The sequence below is a fragment of the Peromyscus californicus genome, unplaced genomic scaffold (assembly GCF_007827085.1).
Source record: "Peromyscus californicus insignis strain IS unplaced genomic scaffold, ASM782708v3 Scaffold_20__1_contigs__length_68692818, whole genome shotgun sequence".
NCBI lineage: Eukaryota > Metazoa > Chordata > Mammalia > Rodentia > Cricetidae > Peromyscus > Peromyscus californicus.
This window is the reverse complement of record NW_026294503.1, coordinates 54088356-54116292: the sequence shown is the minus strand read 5'-3', so window position 1 is coordinate 54116292 and position 27937 is coordinate 54088356. Positions and strand designations below refer to the sequence as shown.

Below are 27937 nucleotides of genomic sequence, written 5' to 3'. Positions count from 1 at the left end.
ACGGGAGGGGCAGAACTGCGCAGGCGCACGGAGGGCCCGGGCGGGCCGGCTGGCTGGGAAGATGGCGGCGGAAGCCCTGGCCAGCGGCGCTGCAGAGGAGCGGGCCGGGGGTGTCCCAAGTGTGCAGCTTAGGGCCAGCGCCGGGCCATGAGCGCGCCGCCATCGAACCCTCGAGCCGTGGAGCCCGCCTGCGCCCCTTGCCATGGCGCGGCTCGCGGACTACTTCGTGCTGGTGGCGTTCGGGCCGCACCCGCGCGGTGAGTGCCGAGGCTGAGCGCCCAGGCTGAGCGCCCAGGGACGAGCTGGGGTCTGAGGGACTGGGACTGAGGACTCGAGGCTGAAAACACCCGGCCGGAGGCAGTGTTAGAACTTGGGGCCGAGCTCTCCGGGCCTGCGAACAGAGGCCTCCGAGGTTATTGGTCACCGTGGCGTCCGGGGTAGCTCGCGAGGACCCCAGACTGTTTGGCCTGTGTAAGGGCCGTCCTCCCGCACCTGGGCACCTGCACCGGTCTCCTGAGGTGGGCAGGGCCGTGTGCCCCGGCGCGGGAGGTGGGAGGGCCCTGCTGCAGTTCAGTCTCCCCGATTCCAAGTTGGGTGGGATGGGCGCACCCGCCTTGGCCGACTGCCGGTGGCTGTATCTGGGAATTTCACAGAGGGGGGCGGAACGTTGGTTTTCCAGCTTCTCTGACCCAGTGCTAGTTCTGAAACCTCAAGCACGCTTGGTGGGGTGCCGTGGAAGGGGAGGGGGTTCAGAAATTGCTAAATGGATAGGTGGTATTGAGCTGGACTTCAGAAGAAAGTGTCCGACTTGGAGAAGAGCATTCCTGGTGCTCCTCGCCCTGCTGTCCACGCCTGCAAGCCAGGCCCTCCGTGGGGGATCAGTGTGGTGATTGGTGCTCATGTCTAGGAGGCCCTGCTCTGGGGTTAGCACCTGTGTCTGAGAGCCCTTCAGCCCAGGGGGTAGGAGAAAACGGAGCCTGACAGTGACATCAGCAACAGCCATGGAGACAACAGTGTTGGGGTATTGGCTAGAGTCGTCAGTGTGCCAGGCCCTGCACAACCCTTTGTGTGTATGATCTCATTCCTCCCAATAGCCCACTGAGGTTGCCTTGCTGTTGCCCCTATCTTTAGGGTAGAATCGGGCACAGAGAAATTGAGTGCGGTTCTGGGACAGAGACTGGGGACTTGCAGTCTAGCTGTCAAATCCCACCTGTAGAGGGGCAGTATCTTAGGGACAGCTGTGTGGCCAGACTAGGCAGCCCTTCATTCCTAGAGGTCATGCCTCCTCCCATGTTCTTCTACCATCATCTCCTCCACACAGTTACCCTGCCGCCTCTCAGTCACTGTCACCATTTAGGACCTCAACTTTCCTCTTTGCCTTTCTTCTTGCTGAGTCTTCAGTAGGACTGTTCCTTTGTTTAATGTCTACAAGCTGGACCCCAGACCCACCGGGAAACCTCTGCGTCACCATCGTCTTTGTCTCCAGCCCCTCTTCAGTGCCCTCTCACTGAGCACCTCCTTCTCTCTGTTCTCATGTATTCAAGTCTGTATCTCTTGGCTCTCAGTCGTGAGCATCTGCCTTTCTCCCCAGAGAGGGAGTTCTCCAAAGCAGAGACCACATTGTCTTCATCTCCCTGTCCTCTTCGAGCAGGAGGCTTGCCGCCAGTGCTGTGCTGGCGCACAGAGGGAGAGCCTGGGCTCCAAGGCACGTGTGAAGGTCAGCGAGGCTCCCCCTGGAACTCGAGTGCTGCTAGAGAATCAGGGAACAAAGCTGGCTGAGGGGCTACTTTACTCTGAGGGGTCTAGGGCTGGGTGCCGGGCCAGGGCTGGAGGAACAAAAATGGACTTGGTTGGTGGTGAGAACAGTATGGAAAATGTCCCGTGGGGCCAAGACTGCAGGCAGAGACCAGGTCGGGTAGGTGTGTGTGTGTGGGGGGGTGAAGTTGAGGGTGACTTAAGAAGGTGTAGGTGGTCTCCGCGAGAAGCTTGCTGTGACACATGTGGACTCACTGATAGAGCCACACGAGAGATAGGTACCTCTGACCTCTGAGCAGGACAGAATAGGAGGCTGAGGCCAAAGGTGGCTACTTGTCCTGAATGATGTGAAGGAGTAATTTTCAAATTACCCATCATTGTGGAACCAGAAGGCCATGGAGTGTTGCCTTCTAGGGTCAAAATTGACTAGTTGCTGGCTAACCACTCCGCCTCGAGGCATTTCTTTGAGGAAATCAGTCCAGAATTGCGTCACTGGGTGGGCTAAAGACAAGGGGTATACGCACCGGGAGCTAAAGACTCAAAGCTGAGGAGCACACTGCAAATTAGTGTGTTGTGGAAGATTACTTTAACTATGTAAAGATGTGTTGCATTTGTTTATGTAGCAGAATAGTTGTTTAACTATGTAAAGATGTGTTGTATTTGTTTACGCTGCATTTGTTTAACGTGTAAAGATGTGTTGCTTTGCCTGCCTATGGCACCTGATTGGTCTAATAAAAAGCTGAATGGCCAGTAGCAAGACAGTAGAGGGATATGTGGGGCTGGCGGGCAGAGAGACTAAGTAGGAGGAGGAACCTAGCGGGGAAAGAGAGAGAGAGAGGCCCAGGGCCAGCCAGCCAGGCAGCCACCAGCCAGACATGGATAGGACACAGAATGAAAGAGGTAAAAAAAGCACCGAGGCAAAACGTAGATGAACAGGTTAATTTAAGTGACAAGCACTGGTGGGACAAGCATCAGGTAAGTCTGAGCATTCCTAACTAATACAAAGCCTCTGTGTTGTGATTTAGGAGCTGGTTGGTGGTCAGAAGGGAGCCTGCTACGTCGATTGTCCTTCTTTGTCACTCTGTCACTAGCCTTACGCCAGTCCTTGTGCTCTCTCTGCCCCAGTCTCCTCATCTTGAGATGGGACGAATCCCATTCATCTAAGCTGCTACCAGGCTGTCAGGAGCACTCACATATGAAGCTATAGCACAGGCCAGGCTGGGTAGCCGATGTGTGAACATTGCTCGGTGGGTGCCCCTGAGGAAGGTGAAGGACCCGCTGTACTGGCTGCCCTAGGACACTGGGGCGGGGATGGATGCAGGGTCTTTTAGGGTGAGGAGTATGAGGGAGAGGATACTCATATTATTTTTGTTCTGAAGCCGAACTTTTTCTTTGGAGCTGCTAGGTATAGGACCTGGGTGCTGGGTGCCTTTTTAAGCTGTCTAGGTTGGGTCCAGAGTCTTACCTGAGGTAGCATCCTGGTTGCTAATGGTTACAGTTGGTGACCTCTCAGGGAAGGTAGACAAGGTTACAGACAGTAAATGGCTGACTGTGTGTGAGACCCTTCCACTTTAGGCTCTGAAGTTCAGAGGCTGCCAGCTGGCACAGCATAGACCCCTCACCAGGTGAATCAGGGAACACCCTGTGTGTGCCTTGTCTTATCACTGAACTAGACACCTTCCTTAGGATGAGGACCCGACAGCTTAGCTTAAGACCCCTTGCCCAGCTCCCAAAGGTGGTCAGTTAATTGTTGTAGCTTGGCCAGTGCTCAGTTATCAGACACTTTACCTGGCCTAAGCCTGGCAGGTACCCTCCTCTTACTGCTGGGGAGGAAGAGCTAGATCTCCATCACCCAAGAAAATGACTTCTGTTCCATGACCTGGCCTCCTTCAGTCTTGATGATAATGAGGTGGCCACATTCTTGGGCTCCATCTATTGTCCCCACCCATGGCCCTGCCCTCCCTCTGGATCAGGTTGGGGCTGTTTGGGATGGCTGCAGTTCCCTCCCAGCCCCCCACCCCGGGAGTCTAAGGGTCCAAGGTTTTGCTGGGGTGGATTAAAGCTTCTGTGGTCTGTTTATGGATTGGGGACAGGTCAGAGAGGAAAACTGAAAAAGCTGTAGCTCCCTCTGCACATGTCCTCTGCTGCAGCTCGCCTGGGGGATTGTCTTCGTCTTGAAGTCTGATAGTGAGAAAAGCAGGAAGGTAGTATTCTGTCGTTCCTTCCCTTTTCCTAGAGCGGGGCTCCTTAGAGGCTGCAGCTACCTGGTGCTGTCCAGCATGTGTGGTGAGGTGTGCGGTGGGCCAGGAGAAGCTGCCGTTCATTCTTTGCCTTCCCACAGTGCACACTGTCCATGACTGACCCTCCAAGCATCGGAGCCTGGCACTGGTGATGGGGTGCTGCCAGCAGATGACAGAATACATGGTCTGTGTTCTGCCACTCAGGCCCCCAGCCTACATGAGCCTGGTTGCTGGAGGAAGCTCTTGCTGAGGTGCTTTGAGTACGGAAATCCCAATGTGTTTTCCTAGTATGGGCCTACCCAGCCTGTGGGTTCAAGAGTGGGTCAGGGACTTCCCATCTCTGCTTCAGTGGACTTGGTGTCTATCCTCCATAGGCTCCCCAAAGAGCACTGCTTTGCAGTGTCTGGCTGAACTGTTGGGATTAGTCCCAGCACTGTTGGGTTAGTGAGGGAGGGTGCTCATTCTCTTCTCTACCCAAAGTGGGCAGTGCTTTGGTGGGTCAAGTACAGCCATTACAGGTTACTCTTGTTGCCAAAAGGTTTTAGTGGATGACAGACATAGAGGCATGGCAAAACCCCTCACCTAAATGCAAGCCAGCAGTGTGGGGTCTCAGAGAAGCCAAAGGAGAGAGTTGCCAGTCTTCCTCACGGTCCTGTTGGGAGGCCCTGCTGTGCCTCAGGGCTCCGGAAGTTGTTCTGCACTTCTGACTGAGGAACCTGTTTGTTTGTGGGGTTGAGTTGGGCTGGGTGTGGGGAGGATGGTCATATAGCTGACTACATGAATTCAACAAGCCCTAATTAGGCTGTAGTCTGTGCCATGCACAGGACCTTGTTGTCTGGTCAGGCTACTGACAGGTATACCAGTTGCCTGGAGACAGGGGCTGTACTTGTTGGAGGGAAGGCTTCAGGGTCCTGCTACAGGCCCCCCGATTTAGGCTGAGAGTGGATAGCAAGCTTCTTAGAGGAGGAGGCACTAGACTGAAACCTGACGGTCAGATCCTGGGCTGTTGAAGGTACAGAGAAGGTGCTCAAGAGAGACCACTGGGCTATCTACCCATCTACCCTTATGAGGCAGTTGGAAGTCTCAGGAAAGGATCTCTTTAGAGTGTAGGACCCTCAGAAGACTTGAAGACAAGTGGGAAGTGGGAATTAAGATTTCACAGGATGAACGATGCTGGCAGTGGATGATGACCATCCTGTGCCCATTCCCCTGGGAGGAGAGGCTACTAAAAACAACCCTCAGAAGGCTACTAGCCCTTCTGGCCTTGGGAAGGCTGCAGAGCAGAGGCTGCTCTCCCTGTCTGCACACCCCCCTTCCTTCCTCCGCCTGCTGCCTCGTGGCAAGAACTGGGTGAGCCCTGGGTGCCAGCCAGGGCTGGGCCCAGATGGTGGTTTAGGGCCGAGCACAAGGAGGCTCTTGCCTGAGTGGGTTGGGGGAGGAGCCACAACTGGGGGAGTAGTTTGTGTGTGCGCATGTTGTGTGTATGCTTGTGTGTGTATGTGTGTGCATGCATGTGTGTACGTGATCATGTCTTTGTGCATGCACTGCCCAGGCCTGTTGAGGGTGGGACCTGAGGGACCCCCTGGGGGTTTTGTCTTGGTGGGACAGGTGCGTGGGTGTGTGTAGGTAGGCATGACACCAGCGGACACCTGTCTCTTCCTTGTCTGTTGCCTGTCGCCTGCAGGGTGTTGGTGGTGGGAGGAGGGGAGCAGGAAGCTGAGGTTTTCTGAGTCATAACAGGCCCCTGCACCCCACCACCTCCAGCTTAGCAGCAACCTTCGTAGTATTCACATCCTTGATATTTTCTCCATGGTTCTAGAGGCATGGGTGATCTCCCATGGTTGCAGCCGAGTTCTTTTGCTCTTAGGGGACCTGGGCATTGTGTCCTGTTGTCTTGGGCTTGTGTGTTCAGCACAATTGTGTCTAAGTGTAGGCTGGGTGGATGTGAGGCCATATTCTAGCAGGCCCATTGCACACTGAAGTTTTCTGGGACTTAGGCTAAGGTGGGGAGGATCCCTGAAAAAACTTCTTTTCTTTTTCTTTCTTTTTTTTTTTTTTTTTTTTTTTGAGACAGGGTTTCTTTGTGTAGCTTTGGCTGTCCTGGAACTAGCTATGTAGACCAGGCTGGCCTCATACTCAGAGATCTGCCTGCCTCTGCCTCCCGAGTGCTAGGATTAAAGGTGTGTGCCACCACTGGCTGGCATGAAAAGACTTTTATGTTGAACACCCTCCCCTCACTATCTGCTTCTGCTGCTTCTACTGGTGGGAGCATCATCAGCATTGAGTCTGGTCCATGTAAAGGATGGGAGAGCACTATGCCCTGCGGATCTTGAAGTTGTACATGTGAGAGGCAAAAGTGAGGACGCCTGTCTTTCTTGCCATACCACAGCAGTTCTCAACCTGTAGGTTTCGACCCCGTTGGGGATCACATATCAGATATCCTGCATATTACATATTTCCATCATGATTCATAACAGCAGCAAAATTACAGTCATGAAGTAGCAATGAAATAATTTTATGGTTGGGGGTTCACCATAACGTGGAACACCATAACAAAGGGTCGCAACACCATGAAGGTTGAGAACCACTGCCATACCATGTTCCATCTTCCATGAGTATATGAGGCAAATGATATCATATGTCATCGTTGTTACCATCACTTGGCCTCCTGATTTGGTGGTTTAGGAGTGAGCCCCAGGCAGGGACCTTCACTCCACCTATATAGACTGTACTTAGAAGTACTTTCCTAGCTGGTACAGACAGGGGCCTGGGAGCTCCAGCGTTCAAAGGGGCAGGTCCCTGCTAAACTCATGACTTCTGAGACTTGTGCTCTGGGAGGAACTGTCTCTGAGGTACTGTGAATAGGTAGCAATTTGGAGCCATGGTTGGTGTTTCTACCTGTGTGAGAGAAGCTGAGGCTTGAATTCCACACAGATAACAGTTGTGAGCATGGGCCCAGGGCAGACAGGTGACAGGGATCACCAAGGTACCCAGTGTATATCCAGACATGCCCACTGTCTGCATGGTGCTCACTGTCTGGCAAGGGGTTGAGGGCTAAAGCTGCAGGTTGGCAGTCAGGGAAGATGTTGAGTTAGCTACAAGTACTCTGCTCCCCCCAGAGGATCCTATACAGTGAAAGATTAGGCTGGGCTAGTAGGTGGGAGGAGAGGTCTGAGGCCTTCTCCATCTTCCTTATGGTGGCCTACCTGCGCAGAAGTATGTTTAGAGAATGGTTTAGAGCCTAGGCTGCTATGATGCCAGATGAGAAGGAGCTGTTTCCATCCTGGGCCAGTCTTGACTGTGAGGGGTCGGGGTGGGGATGGGAATTGGGAGGGGGGCATTCTGACCACCTGCTCTTGTTCTCAGGGAGTGGGGAAGGCCAGGGCCAGATCCTGCAGCGCTTCCCGGAGAAGGACTGGGAGGACAACCCTTTCCCCCAGGGCATTGAGCTGGTGAGTGTGGAGGCCTAGCATAGGGGATATCAGGTCCACTGGGGGACAGCTGGCCTGACAGGCAGGGTGTCTTGCTCATGTCACTGTGTCCCTTGTAGGCTTCACCCTAGATGGTAAGGCCAGAGCCCTCCTTCCAGAGGGCTAAGGCTAGGAGGTTAAGGTGTTCCCTGGGTAATAAAAAGGTGCTTCGTATACCCTGCAACTCCAGGTCCTGGCAGGGCAGATGCTTGAGGGCAGGTGGTGAGGGAAAGGGGCTAATTCTTACTGTAGGTGTGGGTGCAGGCACTAACTGCTGATCCCTCCTTGTAGTTTTGCCAGCCCAGTGGGTGGCAGCTATGTCCCGAGAAGAATCCACCAACTTTTTTTGTGGCTGTCCTTACCGACATCAACTCTGAGAGGCACTACTGCGCCTGCCTGACCTTCTGGGAGCCAGTGGAGTCCACACAGGTCAGTTGAAGCTCTGGTGTGCAGCATGTGAAGCTGAGCCTTGAGCCATGGCCAGCTTGCTCTACCTCTGGGGGTATGTTCCTGTTGGGGAAGGCTGGATCTGAGTCACCTCTGTCTTCCACTTGGGCTCATGGAATGACTCGGATGAGAGCCAGGAGGATGGGTTTCTGTCTGCAGGAAGTGGTGTGCAATGAAGATACCACAGAGAAGGAGGAAGAGGCAGATGAAGGAGGCCAGGCACGGCTGTTGTCCACAGCACCAGCCCAGCCCAGCCAGCTTTTTGCTCCAAAGACTCTGGTGCTGGTGTCCCGACTGGACCACACAGAAGTGTTCAGGGTGAGGAGGGCCACCATAGCGGCAAGGCAGTACATGGGGTATCCCCGTCAGCTGTACCACTATTCCCTATCTGGTTGTTGCAGAATAGCCTTGGTCTCATCTATGCTATCCATGTGGAGGGCCTGAATGTATGCCTCGAGAATGTGATTGGGAACCTGCTCACGTGTACTGTCCCTTTGGCTGGGGGATCTCAGGTAGGTCTTGGAGACAGCTGGGTGGCCACAGGCCCTCCTGGTACAGTCATAGGAGGTGGGAGTGGGTACCTGTTGGGCACTCATGGTCCCGCCTGGCCGAGCACACAACCCAAGGCCTTAGATACTCCCTTCTGCTCTGGTGCCGTCGTCTCTCATCTCTTCTTAGCCCTGTCTACTTACTTGGCTTTGTACCTGTACCTTTGGGCCTGCCTTTTCAGTCTCTGTCCTCTTGATCATCGGGTGTGTGCCTGTCTCTGGATGCCGTTGTTGTCCGTGTATCTTTTTAATTTTTTTTTTTTTTTTTTGGTTATTTGAGACAGGGTTTCTCTGTGTAGCTTTGCGCCTTTCCTGGAACTCGCTTTGGAGACCAGGCTGGCCTCGAACTCACAGAGATCCTCCTGGCTCTACTCCCGAGTGCTGGGATTAAAGAAGTGCGCCACCACTGCCCGGCTCCGTGTATCTTTCTGTTTCTTACTCTGTGCCTTGTGTCTAATGGTGTCTCTCTGTCTGTCTGTCCTGTGCAGCTGGACTCTGTTGAGGAAGGAGCGGTATGGATTCTTTGTTTCTTCTGCCCACTCAGGCCCTGCCCCACTCAGATCAGAGGCAGACCCCCCTTACCTTGAGTTTTCTCTGCAGCACTGGTGAGCCTGCAGAGCAGGGCGGGACCTTTCCCTCCAGCGGTCTAAGCCAGTCCCATCTCAAGACCTGTCAGCTTACCTGGGGCCAAGTGCTCAGAGCTGATACCAGCTGCCCACACTCTAAGCTCTGGTCGTTTTCTTTCTACAGAGAACCATCTCTTTGGGGGCTGGTGACCGGCAGGTCATTCAGACTCCACTGGTAGACTCACTGCCTGTCAGCCGCTGTAGTGTGGCCCTACTCTTCCGCCAGCTGGGTGAGACTGCCTCTTATACCCCACCCCCAATTTCCTGTTCTGGGACCAGTGGTCAGAGGTGAGGGTGCTCCCTGTGTACTGGAGTAGGGACGCGGGCCCTCACCAACCCTGTCTTCTTTCTTCAGGCATCACCAATGTGCTGTCTTTGTTCTGTGCTGCCCTTACTGAGCACAAAGTCCTCTTCTTGTCCAGGAGCTACCAGCGTCTTGCAGATGCTTGCAGGGGCCTCTTGGCACTGCTGTTCCCTCTCAGATACAGGTGCTTTTCTGCCTAGCCCTTCTTCCTGGCCTCCCTGGTCCCTCTGTCTACCCGTCTATCCTCCGGGGCTTACAGTGTCTTCTGGGCCTGTTGCAGCTTCACCTATGTGCCCATCCTGCCAGCACAGCTGCTAGAAGTCCTTAGCACGCCCACGCCTTTCATCATTGGGGTCAATGCAGCCTTCCAGGCAGAGACTCAGGAGCTGGTAAGGGCTGTGCTTGGTGTCTGCGTCACTGCCTGGGCTTGCTGATCTCTCACCACTTGCTCCCTTTGGTGCACAGCTGGACGTGATTGTTGCTGATCTTGATGGAGGGACGGTGACTGTCCCTGAGTGTGTGCACATTCCACCCCTGCCAGAGCCACTCCAAAGCCAGACCCACAATGTTCTGAGCATGGTGAGGGTTGGGGCCAGGGTGGGGCTGGAGCCTTGGGCTTGTGGGAGCCGTCACCTGCCAGCCAGGGAGCCCAGAGCCTACGGTCACCGTGCAGTTGTCTCTGCTCCTCTCTGCGTGCACAGGTCCTGGATCCAGAGCTGGAGTTGGCTGACCTTGCCTTCCCACCCCCTACAACATCTGCTTCCTCCCTGAAGATGCAGGTGAGGGTCACTGCTGCTTTGATACAGAGATTCCAGTGCCTCTAATGGCCAAGCTGATGGTGCTCAGACACTCGGCTTACCTCCAAGCTGACCTCAGGTTTCTGTACCCTAGGCAGGAAGGAGCCTAGGAACGAAGGAGCTATACAGATAGTTGGGTGTGGTGATTGTTCTGAGTCAGTACAGTGAACCAATCAAGGGGCCGTGGACAGGAGCTACTGTTCAGCACTTGGAGGACTCACTTGACTGCACTGTAGGGAGAGGCAAGGGGGGCAGCAGAGGTGCCTGGGAAACCCTGTGCCTGGCCATGAATGGGGATAGAGAGAGTACTTGAATGGACCCGATCCCTGTGCCTGGCCGTGAATGGGGATAGAGAGAGAGTGTACTTGAATGGACCCGATACCTGCATCGACTTGTTCTCTCAGGACAAGGAGCTTCGTGCTGTCTTTCTGCGGCTCTTTGCTCAACTATTGCAAGGTTACCGCTGGTGCCTGCACATTGTGCGCATCCACCCAGAACCCGTCATTCGTTTCCATAAGGTAGGCTGTGGGGCTGGGGCTGGGGCTGGGGCTGGAGATGGCTCCATGAATCCAGGAAGAGCTAACTTCTCGGTATTCTCCCAGGCAGCGTTCTTAGGCCAGCGTGGGCTGGTGGAGGATGATTTCCTGATGAAGGTGTTGGAGGGCATGGCCTTTGCAGGCTTTGTATCAGAGCGAGGGGTCCCTTACCGTTCCACAGACCTGTTCGATGAGGTACAGCCCTGCCCCTGCCTGTCTACCTGTCCCTCTCCAACCCGCTCAACTGACCCTCATCGTCTTGCCTCCTCCCCTTCAGCTGGTGGCTCATGAAGTAGCGCGGATGCGTGCGGACGAGAACCATCCTCACCGTGTCCTGCGTCACGTCCAGGAACTAGCGGAGCAACTTTATAAGAATGTATGGTGGGTGACATGGAGGGCATGCTGCCACTTTGGTCTGGCCCGCTAGCCAATGCCTGCCTGTGTTCCCTCAGGAAAACCCATACCCAGCTGTGGCAATGCACAAAGTGCAGAGGCCAGGTGAGGCCAGTCACCTGCGGCGGACTCACCGGCCATTCCCCCGGCTAGATGAGGGCACAGTTCAGTGGATTGTGGACCAGGCTGCGGCCAAGATGCAGGGTGCACCCCCAGCTGTCAAAGCTGAGAGGAAGACCACTGTGCCTTCAGGGCCCCCCATGAGTATGTAACTTGAGGGGGAAGACAAGCTGGTTTAGGATGGGTACAAGGCCAGGAGTTAAAATGAGCATGTCCTGTCTCTTTAGCGGCCATACTAGAGCGATGCAGCGGGCCTCACATCAACAGTGCGCGTCGCCTGGAGGTGGTGCGGAATTGCATCTCCTATGTGTTCGAAGGGAAAATGCTTGAAGCAAAGAAGGTGAGGCTTGTCAGATGGAACGAACCTCTAATCTGGGCTTGGGGCAGCGGCTCTCCGGAGACTCAGTTCTTTCTTGTAGTGTGGTAAATGCTGAGCCTGTGCAGTGGCTGCATGGATAGGAGGATGCTCCTTCGTCTGAGTGGACAGCATAGTGTACACACTATATACAGTGTAGACCTGTATATGCTATGGATTTTTGGGGTGTTTGTTTGTTTGGGGAGGAGTTTTTCAGACACAGCCTTTATAGCCCAGGCTGGCCTGGAGCTCACTAAGCCAAGTGGGCTTTGCTCTTACTCTGTCTTGGCCTCTTCAGTGCTGGGATTAGAGGCACAAGCCACCACGCCTGGCTTGGTTGCTTTAATAATCTTCTTGCATGCCATTCTGCCCTTCATTGTGTTTGCGAACACCTCTGGGGTGTTGGGTGGTGTTCCTGTGGGGCTCCCTCCAGAACACATGTCCACACTTGCTTGGGAGCCAGCACCATGCATGCCTGGTGTCTCTGTCTTCTGAACTGTCACTTGTGGAGTTGCTGGGTCCGCTGGAGGGTTTAGTCTGTGCTGGTCAGTGAAAACCAGAGCCTGAGCACACCTGGCTTACATCGGCTTTTGGGCTTTTCTGTGCTTGGAGCCTGGGCTTGGCCGTCTCCACTTTGACGCTGGGTGAGGATTTCCCCCGGGCTGCCTTCTGTTCTGCATTTCCCCTTGTCTCTGTCTCCAGTTGCTTCCAGCTGTCCTCAGGGCCCTGAAGGGGCGAGCTGCCCGTCGCTGCCTCGCCCATGAGCTCCACCTGCATGTGCAGCAGAACCGTGCAGTTCTAGACCATCAGCAGTTTGACTTTGTCGTCCGCATGATGAATTGCTGCCTACAGGTGAGGCCGGCCTTCATCTTACCAGGGATGTCACATGGGTGGGTAGACATGGGGCCTCTAGTGTCCCTGTGACTCTGACAGTTAGGAGAGACTGTGATCATGGGGTGAGAGTGAAGAGGGGGTGCAGGGGTCTCTCCCATGTGATGGGGTCGGGGAGGTCCATAGTCTGTGGAGAATGGGGAGCTGAAGGGAGCCCTTGTTGGCACTGACTTTGAAACCTGAGGGAACAGTTCCAGGTGGCGGTGGTGGGAGACACTGGCCTGTGATGGCCAGAGAGATGGGGTTGGGTATGGATGCTCTCCGAGAGGGGCTCCCTGTCACTCCTGGCTCTGCTCACAGGATTGTACTTCCCTGGATGAGCACGGCATTGCCGCTGCACTGCTGCCCCTGGTCACAGCTTTCTGCCGGGTAAGTGTCAGGAGGGTGGTGGGACGAGGTTTCCTCTCTAGTCTACGCTTGCCTGTGTGCTCATGACCTTTCCACTTTCCTTTCTGTAGAAGCTGAGCCCAGGGGTGACACAGTTTGCATACAGCTGTGTGCAGGAGCATGTAGTGTGGAGCACACCACAGTTCTGGGAGGCCATGTTCTATGGGGATGTGCAGACCCATATCCGGGCCCTCTACTTGGAACCTTCCGATGATCGTGTGAGCCCCTCCCAGGTGTGCAGGACTTCTTGGGCCTGGGCTGGGTTGGGGGGCAGGTACCTTAGTCCCAGCTTACTCTGGCGGTGCCGTGACAGGAGGTTGGGGAAGCACAGTCTCAGGATGATGAACGATCTGCCCTGGATGTGGCGTCAGAACAGCGGCGCCTATGGCCAACCCTAAGCCAGGAGAAGCAGCAAGAGCTGGTCCAGAAGGAGGAGAGCACTGTGTTCAGCCAGGCCATCCACTATGCCAACCGCATGAGCTACCTTCTGCTGCCTCTGGACAGCAGCAAGAGCCGGCTGCTGCGGGAGCGGGCAGGGTTAGGAGACCTGGAGAGTGCCAGCAACAGCCTGGTCACCAACAGGTGGGGTGGGGCCAGTGGTGAGGCCGGGGCCGGGGAGAAGGTGTATGGAGGGGGTGTGGTGGTGCTGGTGCCCACACCCCCCCTCCTGGCCCAGCATGGCGGGCAGTGTGGCAGAGAGCTATGACACAGAGAGTGGATTTGAAGACGCAGAGACGTGTGATGTGGCTGGGGCCGTGGTCCGCTTCATCAACCGCTTTGTGGACAAGGTCTGCACAGAGAGTGGGGTCACCAGTGACCATCTCAAGGGACTGCATGTCATGGTGCCAGGTATGGTGGTACTGGGCATGGGAGTACTCCTCAGATGGGTGGCTGTAGGGGCCCAGGGTATGAGACCTGCTCTCCCCTAGACATTGTCCAGATGCACATTGAGACCCTGGAGGCTGTGCACCGTGAGAGCAAGAGGCTGCCCCCCATACAGAAGGTAAATAGTGGCTGACAAGCTGTGGGTACCTGAGGCCTGGGCTGTGCTCTAAGTTTCTGCTCTGTTTGCTGAATAGCCCAAGCTGCTAAGGCCACGCCTGTTGCCTGGTGAGGAGTGTGTCTTAGACGGCCTTCGAGTGTACCTGCTGCCAGATGGGCGTGAGGAGGGTGTGGGAGGCAGTGGAGGGGGCCCTGCACTACTCCCAGCCGAGGGTGCTGTCTTCCTTACCACATACCGCGTCATCTTCACGGGGATGCCTACTGACCCCCTAGGTAAGCCTCTGGACCTTCTTTCTGTGCCTCCCCAGCTCTTGGAGTAGATAAGACTTTCTTTTCCCTTCCCTTTTCTCAAAGAATCAAAGCCCTATAGGAGATAGGCCCCATGACGCTCCTTCCCTACCCACCCAAGACTTCCGTGTCTGGTACCCTGAGATATGTGTCCTTTTCCTCTCCTCCCCCTTCACTACTGCTTGACCTGTTTAAGTCGGGGAGCAAGTGGTAGTCCGCTCCTTCCCCGTGGCTGCATTGACCAAGGAGAAGCGCATTAGTGTCCAGACCCCTGTGGACCAGCTTCTGCAGGATGGTCTGCAGCTCCGTTCCTGCACATTCCAGGTGAGGAGACTTACGTCTGCTGCAGCTAGTTTATGCTCTGTAAGTGGGTTCCTGCCAGTGGGTTCTTGACTCGGGGCTGTCACATTGGCTCTCAGCTTGCTATCATCTGACCTTTTGAAATAGTGGCCTCTGTGTATTTGTCTTTTTTTTTGTAAGATTTATTTATTACATATACAGTGTTCTGCTTGCATGTATGCCTGTAGGCCAGATGAGGGCACCAGATCTCATTATAGATAGTTGCTGGGAATTGAACTCAGGACCTCTGGAAGAGCAGTCAGTGCTCTTAACCCCTGAGCCATCTCTCCAGCCCCTGTGTATTTGTCTTTATCCTTGGGGCATTGACCTTCTGAGTCCAAGTTTTGAGTGTACTGTCTAAGCTGAGACCTCATCAAGTAGCCACTGAAATTTACAGTTTATACACATTGGACCCTGAGTTACATGGACATGATGCCTTTCCTTAAAAGGCACAGTTTGCCTGCCTCAGTGGTGTTGCATGCCATAAGAAGGGAGCCTGGGAACCGAATGCTATCTGATTGGGGGGAGCCTGGTAGCCACTTAGAGCCCTGAGGGTCTCTTTGTCTGACCCAGCTGCTGAAAATGGCCTTTGATGAGGAGGTGGGGTCTGACAGTGCTGAGCTCTTCCGCAAGCAGCTACACAAGCTTCGGTACCCACCAGACATCAGGGGCACCTTCGCCTTCACGCTTGGCTCAGCCCACACAGCCGGCCGGCCGCCACGGGTTGCCAAGGACAAGGGTCCTTCCCTCAGGTATGGAGTTGGGTCCCAGAGCCAGGGCAGCCAGGTGCTTATTATCACCTAGCATAGTCTTCCCTGGACCGCCTGCCCTCTCAGCTCTGTTGGACTTTTATACCTAGAACCTTCTCCCGGAACCTGGTGAAGAATGCTAAGAAGACCATTGGGCGGCAGTATGTTACTCGGAAGAAATATAACCCCCCTAGCTGGGAGCATCGGGGCCAGCCACCCCCTGAGGACCAGGAGGACGAGATCTCAGGTGGGAGCAGGGTCAGGGAAATCTGTGTGTTCTCTGTCAGAGATGGTCCCATGGAGGCTGGGGCCTGGGTTGGTGGTCTTTAGAGATGCTCCCCAACTATACTGTTTGCAGTGTCCGAGGAGCTGGAGCCCAGCACACTGACCCCGTCCTCAGCCCTGAAGCCCTCTGACCGTATGACCATGAGCAGCTTGGTGGAGCGGGCATGTTGCCGTGACTACCAGCGCCTTGGACTAGGTACCCTGAGCAGCAGCCTGAGCCGGGCCAAGTCTGAGCCCTTTCGCATCTCTCCTGTTAATCGCATGTATGCCATATGTCGCAGGTGAGGGCTGGCAGGACACACCAAGAAGATTTTACCAGGGCTGACTAGGGTGGTAGGCAGTGCTTGAACACCTTCCCTGCTTGCCATGGGTCCCAGCCATGGATCCTGGAGAAACAAGGAGCATGGGCAGGAGGTGGAGAGAGGGTTGGGCTGCGGGTTTGGTGAAGGCACCCAGATAAGCATAACGTGCCTTTGGCCTTCCGATTCTGGGAGCCATGGGTTTGTGCCATTGTGCTCACCCTGTTGGCTCTTCTTACCTACTGTGGATAGGCACGGGGCAAGGCCTTAGAGCCGCCCTCCTGATGCCTCCAACTCCTGCAGCTATCCGGGATTGCTGATTGTCCCCCAGAGCATCCAGGACAACGCCCTGCAGCGTGTATCTCGCTGCTACCGCCAGAACCGCTTCCCTGTGGTCTGCTGGCGCAGTGGGCGCTCCAAGGCTGTGTTGCTACGCTCTGGGGGCCTGCATGGCAAAGGTGTCGTTGGTCTCTTCAAGGCCCAGAATACACCTTCTCCAGGTACTCCTCCTTTGTTCTGCCTATGTCTGCCTACCCTGCTTGTCCCATCTCCACCTCCTGTAGCTCTAGCTTCAGCTCCAGCTTCTCCTTTCTCAGGCCAGACGCAGGCAGATTCCAGCAGCCTGGAGCAAGAGAAGTACCTGCAGGCTGTGGTCAGCGCCATGCCCCGTTATGCTGACTCGTCGGGACGGAACACGCTTAGTAGCTTCTCCTCGGCCCACATGGGTGGTCATGGTGAGAGGGTGCTTTGGGGTGAATGGTGGCCATAGAGCAAAGAGGACTTTAGGCTGTGGCAGCATTCATGGAGGGCTAACCAGCAGGGGGCAGAAATGACTTTATTGTGGGTGTTGGGTATGGGACAAAGAGGGACTTCTCTTCGAGTTCTGGGACAGGGCAGGAATACTGCCCAGACCAGGTAGGTGAGTGTCCTGAGGCCCTCTCTCCTCTGACCATAAGCCTGTCCATTCCTCTCCTTCCCTAAACCAGGACACCTCCCAGAGGTCTCTAGGTCCGACAGGTGCTCCGGCCATACCTTGCTGTGTTTGCTGATGCCTAGAGCCCTCGGAACATCCCTCAAGTCATTTTTTCATCCTTCCTCTAGCCTGTCCCTTCCAACTGTCACTCTGCCCACTAGGTGGCCTTCATGTTCTTCTGTCCTGGCTAATTGGATCTTATCTGCTCTGCTCTCAATGTCCCTGTCATCCCCTCCACAGCACCCTGAACACACTAAAAGGGGTGCCAGGCCAACCGTCTTCCCATGCTGACCTCTGCTTATGAGGCACCCACACAGTTCCTTGCCTGAGAGCTGCTATCATAATTGTGTGCAATGTCTTCTGTTGTTATGAGCTGGGTCTGTTGTCTGAAGGAGGCCCAGAGATCAGGTGTGTGCCTCTGGCTATTAGTTGAGCCCCTTTTTTTGCTGCGTGGAACTTGCTGCCCAGCACTAGCTTTAGACTGACTGTGTTTACATAGTTGTCTAGGTGGCAGTTCTAAAGAGTGCTGCCCTGTGTATGCTCTCAACGCTCTCTGTGAAGGCAGATAACCTGTGTCCAGTGTGGTTGGCAAGTGAACTGTAGGGTAGGGGCACTGCTCTGCTCTGGCTCATTCTCACGGCCTGCCTGGCGGATGCTGGGGTCCTTAGCAGTTGATTCTTGGATGGACAACTCTAGCCACTAACTTGCATACCAAGCCCAGTGTGTGTCAAGCTGGGTCCTTGTGCTTGGAACTCTGTCTCAGCACTGGGTGTGGCATCTGCCAGGCTCTTGAGTCATCTTACCAAGCTAATGTGACGGTATCACTGAGAAGTAAGTTGCCCCAGTCCATCTTGTCTGCTAGCAGGTGGTAGCTGTATGCCAAGCCTTAACCTCCAGTCCTTCTCTCCCCCTCTTGAAGTTGTGGGGCCACATTTTCTCTTCTGGGATCAGCTTCTGAGAGCACAGTGGTACTGGTGCCTTTTTTAGGTTTGGTAGCACCTCCTATGAACAGAGCCATCTTATGGCCCAGGGTCCTTAAGTTTGTCTGTCTTGTCTATCTGGTTCCTCCTATACGCTGACCACCCAGGTCTATTGTTCTTTTTGTTGTTGTTGTTGCGAGACAGCATTTCTCTGTGTAGCCATGGCTGTCCTGGAAATCACTCTGTAGACCAGGCTGGCCTCAGACTCACAGATCCATGTGCCTCTGTCTCCCATGCGATGAGATTAAAGGTCTGAGCCACCATACCAGGCCAGGTCTGTTGTTCTTGCCTGCAGCTGTCTGTCTGCCCTTCCCTCTCTCTGCAGCCTCTCTACCCCAGGCTTCTTTACTCCCTGTTGAGCCCCTGGTTCTCGTGTGGACTCACCAGTTTGTCAGTGATCTTCATCTCTTGCTGGCCCCTTAGTGCTAAGGACAGGGCAGCAAGCTGGCTCTCGTGGTCACCAGGCGATACCAGTCTGGTGGACAGGCCAGATTGACTCTGGCTAACAGGCCAGAATACCTGATTTCTGTGTGATTTTTCTTCCGGAAATTCTGAGTGGCACCTTCAGGCAGCATCCTCCCCTCAGAAAGTATCAGCCTGCACCTTCCTGAGTGTCCGCTGAGCATCTCTAGCCTTCTCTGGGGCTACTGTTGCTACCTCTGGTGTTGCGAATTCAAGGTGTAGGGCCACCTTCCCTGACTGTCCAGTGATGAGCAGGAGTCTGCTTTCCCTCAGCCCTGCTTGGATTTCCAGCTTGCAACCTAAGTAGTCTGAGGCTGTCGGCACTGCAGGCTGGGTAACTGCCATCTGTAACGTGGAGTTGTCAGAGAAATCAGGGTGTGGAAGACTGGCCTGGAGCCCGGCCGTAGTGACCCTTGCATTGGATGGGGTAATGGTGTCTTGCCCCAGACATTTTTTCTGTGTACTGCATGAAGCCTCTGCATAGTCAGGTAACCTGAGAAATGACTCAGGCTCCTCCCAGACACTGCCACATTGTCGCAGCCTGTAACTGTGGCTGATGCAGTCCTGGGAAGAGATCCGCTTGTGTTCTGGGTTAAATTGTCCTCCTGTCCCTCTGGCCCTTCTTTCTTCCTCTTTCAGTTGCCTCTAGGTCTCCTCCAGGCTGAGACTCTCAGGTACCTCTTGTGTTTGTTCTGGGTAAGGCTACTATATGGTTGTATGTTGAACGCGTCTATCAGGAATTGTCTATCAGACAGTCCCTGGCTTAAACTAAAAGAAAGAGGGTCTAGGAAAAATCTGAAGACAAGATTGCTTGGAGCTGTTTGAAAAGCCCCATATGGCAAAGCCTGACCCTTCCCAGCATCACAGGCCCTCTATGCCTAGCTGCCCCTGGTGGGAAGGACCCTTGCCTGAACAGACAAGGGCCGATCCTGCTGCTGACCCCTGGGAGTGGGACTTGGTGGGAGCCTCTGGCAACCCAGGCCTGGGACCAAATCTGAGCCTTCTCTCTGCTGTGCCCTCAGTGCCCAGCCCCCGAGCCAGGGTCACCACGCTGTCCAACCCTATGGCGGCCTCGGCCTCCAGATGGACTGCGTCCCGAGGTACCGTACTGGGGCTTTTCCCTTCCCTGGCACTGATGGCCCCTAGTAGGAGTAGGTCTTGGGCACTAATCTCTCCCTCCACACCCAGCACTAACGCCCCCTCTGAGAGACTAGCACAACTGACTTCCTAGCCCTAGTACTCACCTGCCCAGCACCTGAGCCCACTCCAGACGCTAACATAAGACACTAACACAACACCCCTCCCTCCCCACGTGCCTCAGCATCTGTGTGTTCCAGCCCTGCTCCCTCTCATGGCCTGCCGACCACTCTGCCCTGCCTGGAAACTCAGTCCCCTCCCTGGAGGCCAGGCCCAGCCAGCCCCAGGTAAGTGGTGCCCTGACCTCAATCTCGTGCTTACTTGGGGTGTCCTTTGCAGGCAAGTGGAGCAGTGTCCGAGCCAGTGGCCGCAGCAGTGGACTTGGTGCCGATGTGGGCTCGAGGCTAGCTAGCAGAGATCTCCTCAGCACCCCCCACACCAATGGAGCTCCACCCGATTCTGGCTTTCTCCGGCCACAGCGGGCAGCCCTTTACATCATTGGTGACAAAGCTCAGCTTAAGGTAACTGGGGTAGGGACACAGGGCCAGGCAGGGAGCACAGGCTAGGTTTGGCTCACAGCTTTTCATTGGCCTTCTTCCAGGGTGTGCGCCCAGATCCCTTGCAACAGTGGGAGCTGGTGCCTATTGAGGTGTTTGAGGCCAGGCAGGTGAAAGCCAGCTTCAAGAAATTGCTGAAGGCCTGTGTACCTGGTTGCCCTGCCACTGAGCCCGGCCCAGCCTCCTTTCTGCGCTCACTAGAGGACTCAGAGTGGCTGATTCAGGTCTCTACACTGCCTCTGCCTCTCTGCCCATCTGGGTGCTAGGTCTACTTCTAGGTCTGAGTTTCCTTGTTTGATATGTTGGGTACTGGGAGGAGGGCGAGGTGATGTGCACTTCCTATGTAGTATCATAGTGTCTGGGAGGCAGCTGATGGTCTGGGCCTATTCAACGTTGGGCAGGCCAACAATGAAAGGGATGGTGGAGCCTGTCTGCTGTTTTGGGGGGTGAGGGGAGTTGATCTCCACTGTGGAATGTGGCTTGTGGACCGGGCCCTCTGCTGCTTTGTCCTTTCTGGAGAATGGAAATGGGTGTTGTGCCATTGGTGCCCTGTGACAACTCGAGCACTTAGGGATGGGACTGCTGGGCACCTGAAGGGCAGGGACTTCCTCTCTTTTTGGGACGGGGTCTCACAATGCCGTGCTGGCTGGCCCAGAGTTTGTGGCAGTCCTCTTAGGTGCTGGGATTACAGGCATCTTCTACTACACCCAGCAAGGACAGGGACTTCTGAATCTGCCTTCCCATGGGGGTTTGGGGAGGGGTGGGCAGGCTGGAGGAATAGTGCAAACGTGACCAGAGCAGAGCAGATCATGTCCGTCCAGTGCTGTAGGTACTACTGGCCTTAGAAGGATTCTGTGGCAATGTGAGCCTCTGGGACCTGATTGGCTGTAGTGTCCAAGGGTTGCCTGTCCCTGCAGATACACAAGCTGCTGCAGATATCGGTGCTGGTAGTGGAGCTGCTAGACTCGGGCTCCTCTGTCCTGGTGAGCCTGGAGGATGGCTGGGACATCACCACTCAGGTATGTGGCAGATGCAGGGAAGGGGGTGGGGATGGGGTCCTCAGATGTTCTCCTGACGTCTGGTGGTGCTGGCAGGTGGTATCCCTGGTGCAGCTGCTCTCAGACCCCTTCTACCGCACTCTGGAGGGCTTCCGCCTGCTAGTGGAAAAGGAGTGGCTGTCGTTTGGCCATCGTTTCAGCCACCGTGGGGCCCACACCCTAGCTGGGCAGAGCAGTGGCTTCACGCCTGTCTTCCTGCAGTTCCTGGACTGTGTACACCAGGTGGGTAGGTAGGCTTGAGGTAGGGAGGTAGGTTGCCATGTAGGTAGGCTTGAGCAGTTCTTCCCTCACCTGACCTCTGACCCACTACTTCATGCAGGTCCATTTGCAGTTCCCCATGGAGTTTGAATTCAGTCAGTTCTACCTCAAGTTCCTCGGTTACCACCATGCGTCCCGCCGTTTTCGGACCTTCTTGCTGGACTCTGATTATGAGCGTATTGAGCTGGGTATGTAGGGAAGAAGGAAATCTGGGGTAACTCTGGGTTAGAGGGGCCTAAGCTCAGTGCTACTCTTGTGTAGGGCTGCTGTATGAGGAGAAGGGTGAACGCAGAGGCCAGCTGGCATGCAGGTCCGTGTGGGAGTACGTGGACCGGCTGAGCAAGAGGACCCCCATGTTCTACAACTACACATACGCACCTGAGGACACAGAGGTGAATGGGGTCTGGCGGGGGCAGCAGCTCCTGCATGGCCCAGCTTCTGAACGTAAGACTTGCTCCCAGGTGCTGCGACCCTACAGCAATGTGTCCAATCTGAAAGTGTGGGATTTCTACACCGAGGAGACGCTGGCTGAGGGCCCCCCGTATGACTGGGAGCTGGCCCAGGGGCCCCCTGAGCCTCCGGAAGAAGAGCGGCCTGATGGAGGTGCTCCCCAGAGCAGGCGCCGTGTGGTCTGGCCGTGCTATGACAGCCGCCCTCGAGTCCAGCCTGACGCCATCTCACGCCTGCTGGAGGTGTGTGCTGCCCCCCCCGGAGGAGGGCCTGGTCTTCCTCCTCCACTGGTTGAGACACCAGGGCCATAGCTGTGCATGTGTGCGTGTGTCCCTTGGGAACTAGGGCGGCTCTGACTCCATCTACTACCATATGAACTGCTTGCTTACTTAGGGTAGTTGTGGTTCCTAGGTCTCTGTCCCGTGCTAATAGGTATTTGCAGATAGTAGTGATGAGAAAGCATTTGTCAAACACTCTCAAGACCTTTGCTCTTGGCATGTGTGCCCCTTGACATGGTATATTAGTCATCGTTGGTCATTGTGAGGAAATACTGGAGACAGCTAACTTACAAGGTTGAGAAATGTATTTAGCTTGCAGTTTTGGAGGCTCAAGGGCATGTACTCAATTCTGGTAAGTCTCTGGGCTGGGTCACATCATGGCAGAGTCTCCCAAGTTCTCTGTGACCCAAGGACCTTCCACCAGGCCCCACCTCTTAAGATTGCATTACTTCCTATTCTGTTACCCAGGGACTAATCTTACTTTCCCATGGACCTTTGCAGTACAGACTGCATCTACGCTATGGTACCTTGCTTTAAGTAACTTAGGTAGCTCCCAGGCATCAGTGCAGGCAGGGTTTCCCCAGGAACCATCCGTCTCTGCTTGTCAGTGAGCAGTAGCTCATCTGAGTTCCAGCTCTGGAGCTTAGACGTTACCATCACCTCTCACCTGCCACCTTTTCTGAGCACATCTGCTCAAGAATCGGAATCAAACAAGGGCCAAGTGAGCTGTGCGAGTTTGGTGTGTGGTAGTTGGGACAGTATACAGGTGGCACGTCCTGTCTGTGGCATGGCCTCCCTCACTGGTTCATCAGGGGCTGAGCAGTCAGAAGGGTGTGGGTCTCAGGTCCTAAGCAGGGGAGGGTGCGCCCTCCTCTGTGCTGGCTGAGTTTCCTTCAAGATTATCTGAGCATCTCAGGATCTTAGAGGGACCTGGTCCAAAGGGCTTATTGCTGGAAGAGAGAGGGAGGGAGGGAGGGAGACAGACAGTGTGTTTTGTGAATGAAGGTGTGGAGGACAACAGTACAGAGACCAGGAGAGTCCTTTATCTCTGTCGTCAGCTCCATCTGATGTCACTGCAGTCACTTAGCTTTTCTCTGGCATAAATGCACATAGTATTTTATTTTTGTTTAGTTAACTTTGTTTTAAAAATGAGAGAAAAGCTTTCTTTTTTTTGCCATTCCCAGTATCTTTTCTTTTCCAGTACTGAGAATTGAACTCAGGACCGTTATATATGCTAGGCAGGTGCTCTACCATTGAGGTAGAACTGTCACTTGGTGGGGTGTTTTGTTTTGTTTTTTGGAGACAAGGTCTCTCTAAGTTATTCTAGCTGGGTGCAATTTGAGATCCTCCTGCCTCAGCCTCCCCAATAGTTGAGAGAACAGGTATACTCCAATCTGGTCTCTAATAATCACTTTTTTTCTGTGTGTATCTAGTCTAATCCCAGTTTCTTTCAGTCTGAAAAACTTGCAATATTTCCTGTAATACAGGTCTGCTGGTCACACATTTCCTCAAACTTTGATTGATTTTTTTTTTGGTCTGAAAACGTCCCTCCACCTCCTTTCCTTTTGCCTTTTGGTGGTGGTGTAGATGAGTGAATCAGTTCTAGCGCCTTGTGTACACATGGCAGGTGCTCTGCCACTGAGCCATGAACTCCCTTCTGATCCTTCTGCTTCAGCCTGCCCAGTTTTAGGATTACATTTGGGAACTACCACCTCAACTCTCATTTATATTTATTTATTTATTTATTCATTCATTCATTCATTCATTCATTCATTCATTTATTTATTCTTTATTATTTATTTATTTATTCTTTGTTATTTATTATTTATTTATTTATTTATTTATTTTGGTTTTTCAAGACAGGGTTTCTCTGTGTAGCTTTGCGCCTTTCCTGGAACTCACTTGGTAGCCCAGGCTGGCCTCGAACTCTGCCTCCCGAGTGCTGGGATTAAAGGCGTGCGCCACCACCACCCGGCTTCATTTATTTTTAAGAGAGAGTATTGCTGTGTTTTCCTAGGCTGGCCTTGAACTCCTGGGCTCAAGCGATCCTTCTGTTTTTATTTTAGCCTCTCGGGTAGGTAGAACTACATGGGAAACACGGTGCCTGGTGTTGCCTACCTGCTTCCCCCTCCTTTCTCTTTCTTTGTGTTATTTAGTGGTGCTGGATACTGAATCCAGAACTTGGTGCATGGGAAGCAGGTGCTCTCCCAGGACCTATACTACACTCAGCCCATATGTCATTGTTGTGAAGGGTATTTTCTCTGAATATAGAATTCAGATGTGGCAGCTTTTTACATTCAAGCCCCCACTCTACCCTCCCCCCATTGAGAGAATACTAATTAAACCCACATACTACATTCAGCTTTACGATATCATTACATTGTTTTCTTGCTTGCATTACTTACACTATAATCAGTGTTCATTCATATCCTTATAAACTATATAATGTCATTTTTATTTTTATCATTTGCGATAGGGTCTTGCTGTAGAGCTCTGGCTAGCCTGTAACTCACAGAGATTGGCCTGTATCTGCCTCTTAGGTACTAGGATTAAAGGCATGTACCATCACTGGCCTGGAGATATATATATATTTTAAATTTTAATTACAATTACTTATTGAGTGTGTCTGTGTATGTGTGCGGTGGAAGGTCAGAGGTCTGCTTTCAGGAGTCAGGTCTCCTATTCCATCATGTGGGTCCTAAGGCTGCACTTCAGCTGGCAAGCGTGGCGGCCAGCATCTTCACTGGAAAGCCATCATGGCCTCCCAGTCTGGAGGTTTTTGCAGTTGTTTTGTTCTTAAATATTTTTTAGATTGAAAAAATTCTTTAGGGTATGAGTGTTTTGCCTGCATGTATGTCTATGTACCATATATATGCTTGGTACCTACAAAGGTCAGAAGAGGGTGTCGGATCTCCTAGAACTACCTGTCAGATCCCCTGGAACCTCAGATAACTGTGACCACTGTATGGATAACTGGACATCAAACCCAGCTCCTTTGTAAGAACAAGTGTTCTAAACCGCTGAGCCATCTTTCCAGCTCTTGGATGTTTTTTTGTTCACCAATTCTCCCCAGGAGCTGCAACGGTTGGAAACAGAGCTAGGCCGACCTTCTGAACGCTGGAAAGATACCTGGGACCGGGTGAAGGCTGTGCAGCGCCTTGAGGGCCGGCAAGATGGACGTGTGAGTGGGGTGGGGATGGTAGGCTGGGCCGAGGAGCACCAAGTGTGTGTAGGCAGGAGATGGAGGCCGACGGCTTTGATTCTGCAAATGTCTACCGTAAATCAAACAGGGAAGAGGAAGATGTATAAGGAAGCCCACTTACACAATTTAAGTAAAACATAGCTCTCTGAACAGATGAAAATAGGTTTATTCTGTATCCCAGAATCCAATCAATATTTATATGTATAATTCAGCTATCATTTGGCTTAAAAGGGTTTATTGGGAAATGTTAGCATTTATACTATTTTCTACAGAGAAAATATTTTACTGTTTAAAATAATCCTGGACTTTTAAATTATAACCTGTTTTTATGTTAAGGGAAAAAAACCTTCCATTCTGCTTCCTCCAGGGTACCTCTAGCTCACTGCTGGTGTCCGCGGTGCCCCACCACCGCCGCTCGTTAGGTGTGTATCTACAGGAGGGGCCTGTGGGCTCTACTCTGAGCCTCAGCCTGGACAGTGACCAGAGCAGCGGCTCAACCACATCCAGCTCTCGTCAGGCTGCCCGACGGAGCACCAGTACCCTGTACAGCCAATTCCAGACAGCTGAGAGTGAGAACAGGTGTGAAAGGCACCTCCTGCTGCATAGCCACTTCCGGATGGGGGAATGGGGCCACACACAACTGTGTAGTGGGGCTAGGTTCTCTGGGGAGCTTTAGTTTAAGTAGGAGGATGTGTAGAAGCCATGACAGCTGCCTGAGTAGAGGACAGCATCAAGAGAGGTTTGGTGACTCTAGCAGGGCTGAGATGGAGCCAAGGAGCACCATAAGACTGCCACTAGATGACACTGAGTCAGGAGGGCATTTTACTATGGTTGCCACCAGATTTGACTAAGTGTTCCTCCTCTTTGGGAGTGTTTATGTCACATGAGACTGCTTTCCCAACACCCTTAAAGTTCTGGTGTTTGGGACCCAGTGTCTGTCACATGACAACTATAGAGAGACCAACCAATCATCTCATTTCTAGAGTTAGTCCCCTGCCTGATAGTTAACTTGGCTCTGATTCTGGTACAAATGCAGGTCCTATGAGGGCACCCTGTACAAGAAAGGAGCCTTCATGAAGCCCTGGAAGGCCCGCTGGTTTGTCCTAGACAAGACCAAGCACCAGGTGAGTGATGAGTGGCAGGGACAAGGGAAACAGATGGAAGGCAGACCTGTCCTGACTCTGTGCCTCTTACTCCTCACCCCAGCTGCGCTATTATGACCACCGAGTGGACACAGAATGCAAGGGTGTCATTGACCTGGCAGAGGTGGAAGCTGTGGCACCTGGCACACCCACCATAGGTGCCCCGAAGACTGTTGATGAGAAGGCCTTCTTTGATGTGAGCCTCTGCCCAGGGGTGGGGAACACCTGGGGCAGGGAGCTTGGAGTTGTAGGGTCCGTGGAGTCAGTAACCTGCTCTTCCAGGTGAAGACAACACGTCGCGTTTACAACTTCTGTGCCCAGGATGTCCCCTCGGCCCAGCAGTGGGTGGACCGGATCCAGAGCTGCCTGTCGGACGCCTGACCCTCCCGGCCCTGCCCGGGCTGCTCTGCTTCCAGTCGTTACAGACCACTAGGGGTGGGCAGGGCCGCCCCGGCCATGTTTACAGCCCCGGCCCTCGACAGTATTTGAGGCCCTGAGCCCCCCAGCACTTGTGTGTACAGCCCCCGCCCCGCCCCACCTGGCCAGCTCTAACTTATTGTGGTGTCATGGCTGAGCCGTTTAGGGACGAGGCCATGGTACAGCCCTGTATCGGGCTTGTAAATAGTCCACCCCACCCGGCCCATCAGTGTGCTGGCCCTGGCCGGCTGGCTGTACTGTTGTTTCTAGAACCAGAGTCTATATAAAGAGAGAACTAACGAACACACTCCTGTCCCTGCATCAGCCAGTGTGTCATGGGTCTGCCCAGAGGGGCTCCTCTGTCCCAACCTTGGGGTTTGCTGAGTGGGCAGAGAGTTGCTATCTTTCTTGTATACTTCTTCTGGAGCCTCAGTCCATCTTCCTCCAAGATCCTGTGGTCATGAGCAGCTTTGCTGCAGAAGGGGACTTCATGACACTCTTGCTAGCACACGGCCACCCAACTTCTGCAGGCCTCCAAGCCAGAGAAGAAAGCCCTGTCTTTTCTACTCAAATAGCTCTGCAGCATTAGTTGACATCAAGGAGGCTCCAGATATTGGAGAGAGAGAGAGAGAGTGGAAGACTTCAGGAAACCGTTCTGAAGCTGAAGGACAAAGGCCACACTCTTGGGCAGAAAGGAGCATGGGCCTTAAAAAAAAAAAAAAAAGTCCTCAAGGCAGCTAGGAAGGGGGAAATGTGGCTAAGAGAAGAGGCAACACCCACAGTGATCTGTAAGTCACAGATCATGGGTCTTATGCTGTCTACACCTCCTCTTCCTCCCCTGGGGCTACCATGGAGGTCCCTGATCATCCCATCCAAGGACGTTGTGATGATTTTTGTTGCTGGGCTTGTTACTGCCCTTTCCTACTTGCCTGTGAACCTCACCAAGACTAGACACCATTAGCTGTGTACTTGCAGCCAGGGCTGGGGCAGAAGGTAGGCAGAGAGCTATGGGTGCTGCAGAGATTGGAGGAATGTCCCAGGATGGCTGTTGGTGTTGAGGGCTAGCCACTGATGATCTGGACCCTGCCTGTCTCTCTAAGGTGGAGGTGAGCAGCAGATGAAGATGCCAGAGGTGTGACCCTGCTGTGGTGGAAGGTTGAACCCCATCATCTCTGGTGCTGTATCGTCACTA

At 53.7% G+C, this 27937-nt stretch overlaps 1 protein-coding gene across 4 annotated transcripts; it reads left to right on the top strand.

The window, feature by feature from the left end:
* Nucleotides 1-37: 37 nt before the first annotated feature.
* Sbf1 (SET binding factor 1) lies at nt 38-27052 on the top strand. Of its 4 annotated transcripts, XM_052748631.1 has the most exons (42): nt 38-257; nt 7362-7447; nt 7757-7894; nt 8072-8230; nt 8314-8424; nt 8949-8972; nt 9211-9316; nt 9442-9574; nt 9671-9779; nt 9856-9969; nt 10092-10169; nt 10592-10705; nt 10790-10918; nt 11001-11099; nt 11176-11380; nt 11464-11576; nt 12294-12443; nt 12783-12851; nt 12941-13102; nt 13183-13451; nt 13546-13718; nt 13799-13872; nt 13949-14144; nt 14356-14483; nt 15072-15250; nt 15358-15494; nt 15606-15813; nt 16135-16331; nt 16428-16565; nt 19269-19346; nt 19723-19904; nt 19985-20164; nt 20858-20959; nt 21035-21220; nt 21318-21444; nt 21518-21648; nt 21718-21948; nt 25058-25165; nt 25554-25765; nt 26223-26310; nt 26393-26524; nt 26611-27052. In XM_052748631.1, the coding sequence occupies exons 1-42, from the start codon at nt 203-205 to the stop codon at nt 26707-26709; spliced, it is 5709 nt and encodes a 1902-aa protein (XP_052604591.1). In that variant the 5' UTR covers nt 38-202; the 3' UTR covers nt 26710-27052. The 4 variants fall into 4 exon arrangements, with proteins under 4 accessions (XP_052604591.1, XP_052604592.1, XP_052604593.1 ...); XM_052748632.1 differs by lacking the exon at nt 8949-8972; XM_052748633.1 differs by lacking the exon at nt 19269-19346.
* The last annotated feature ends 885 nt before the right edge of the window (nt 27053-27937 follow it).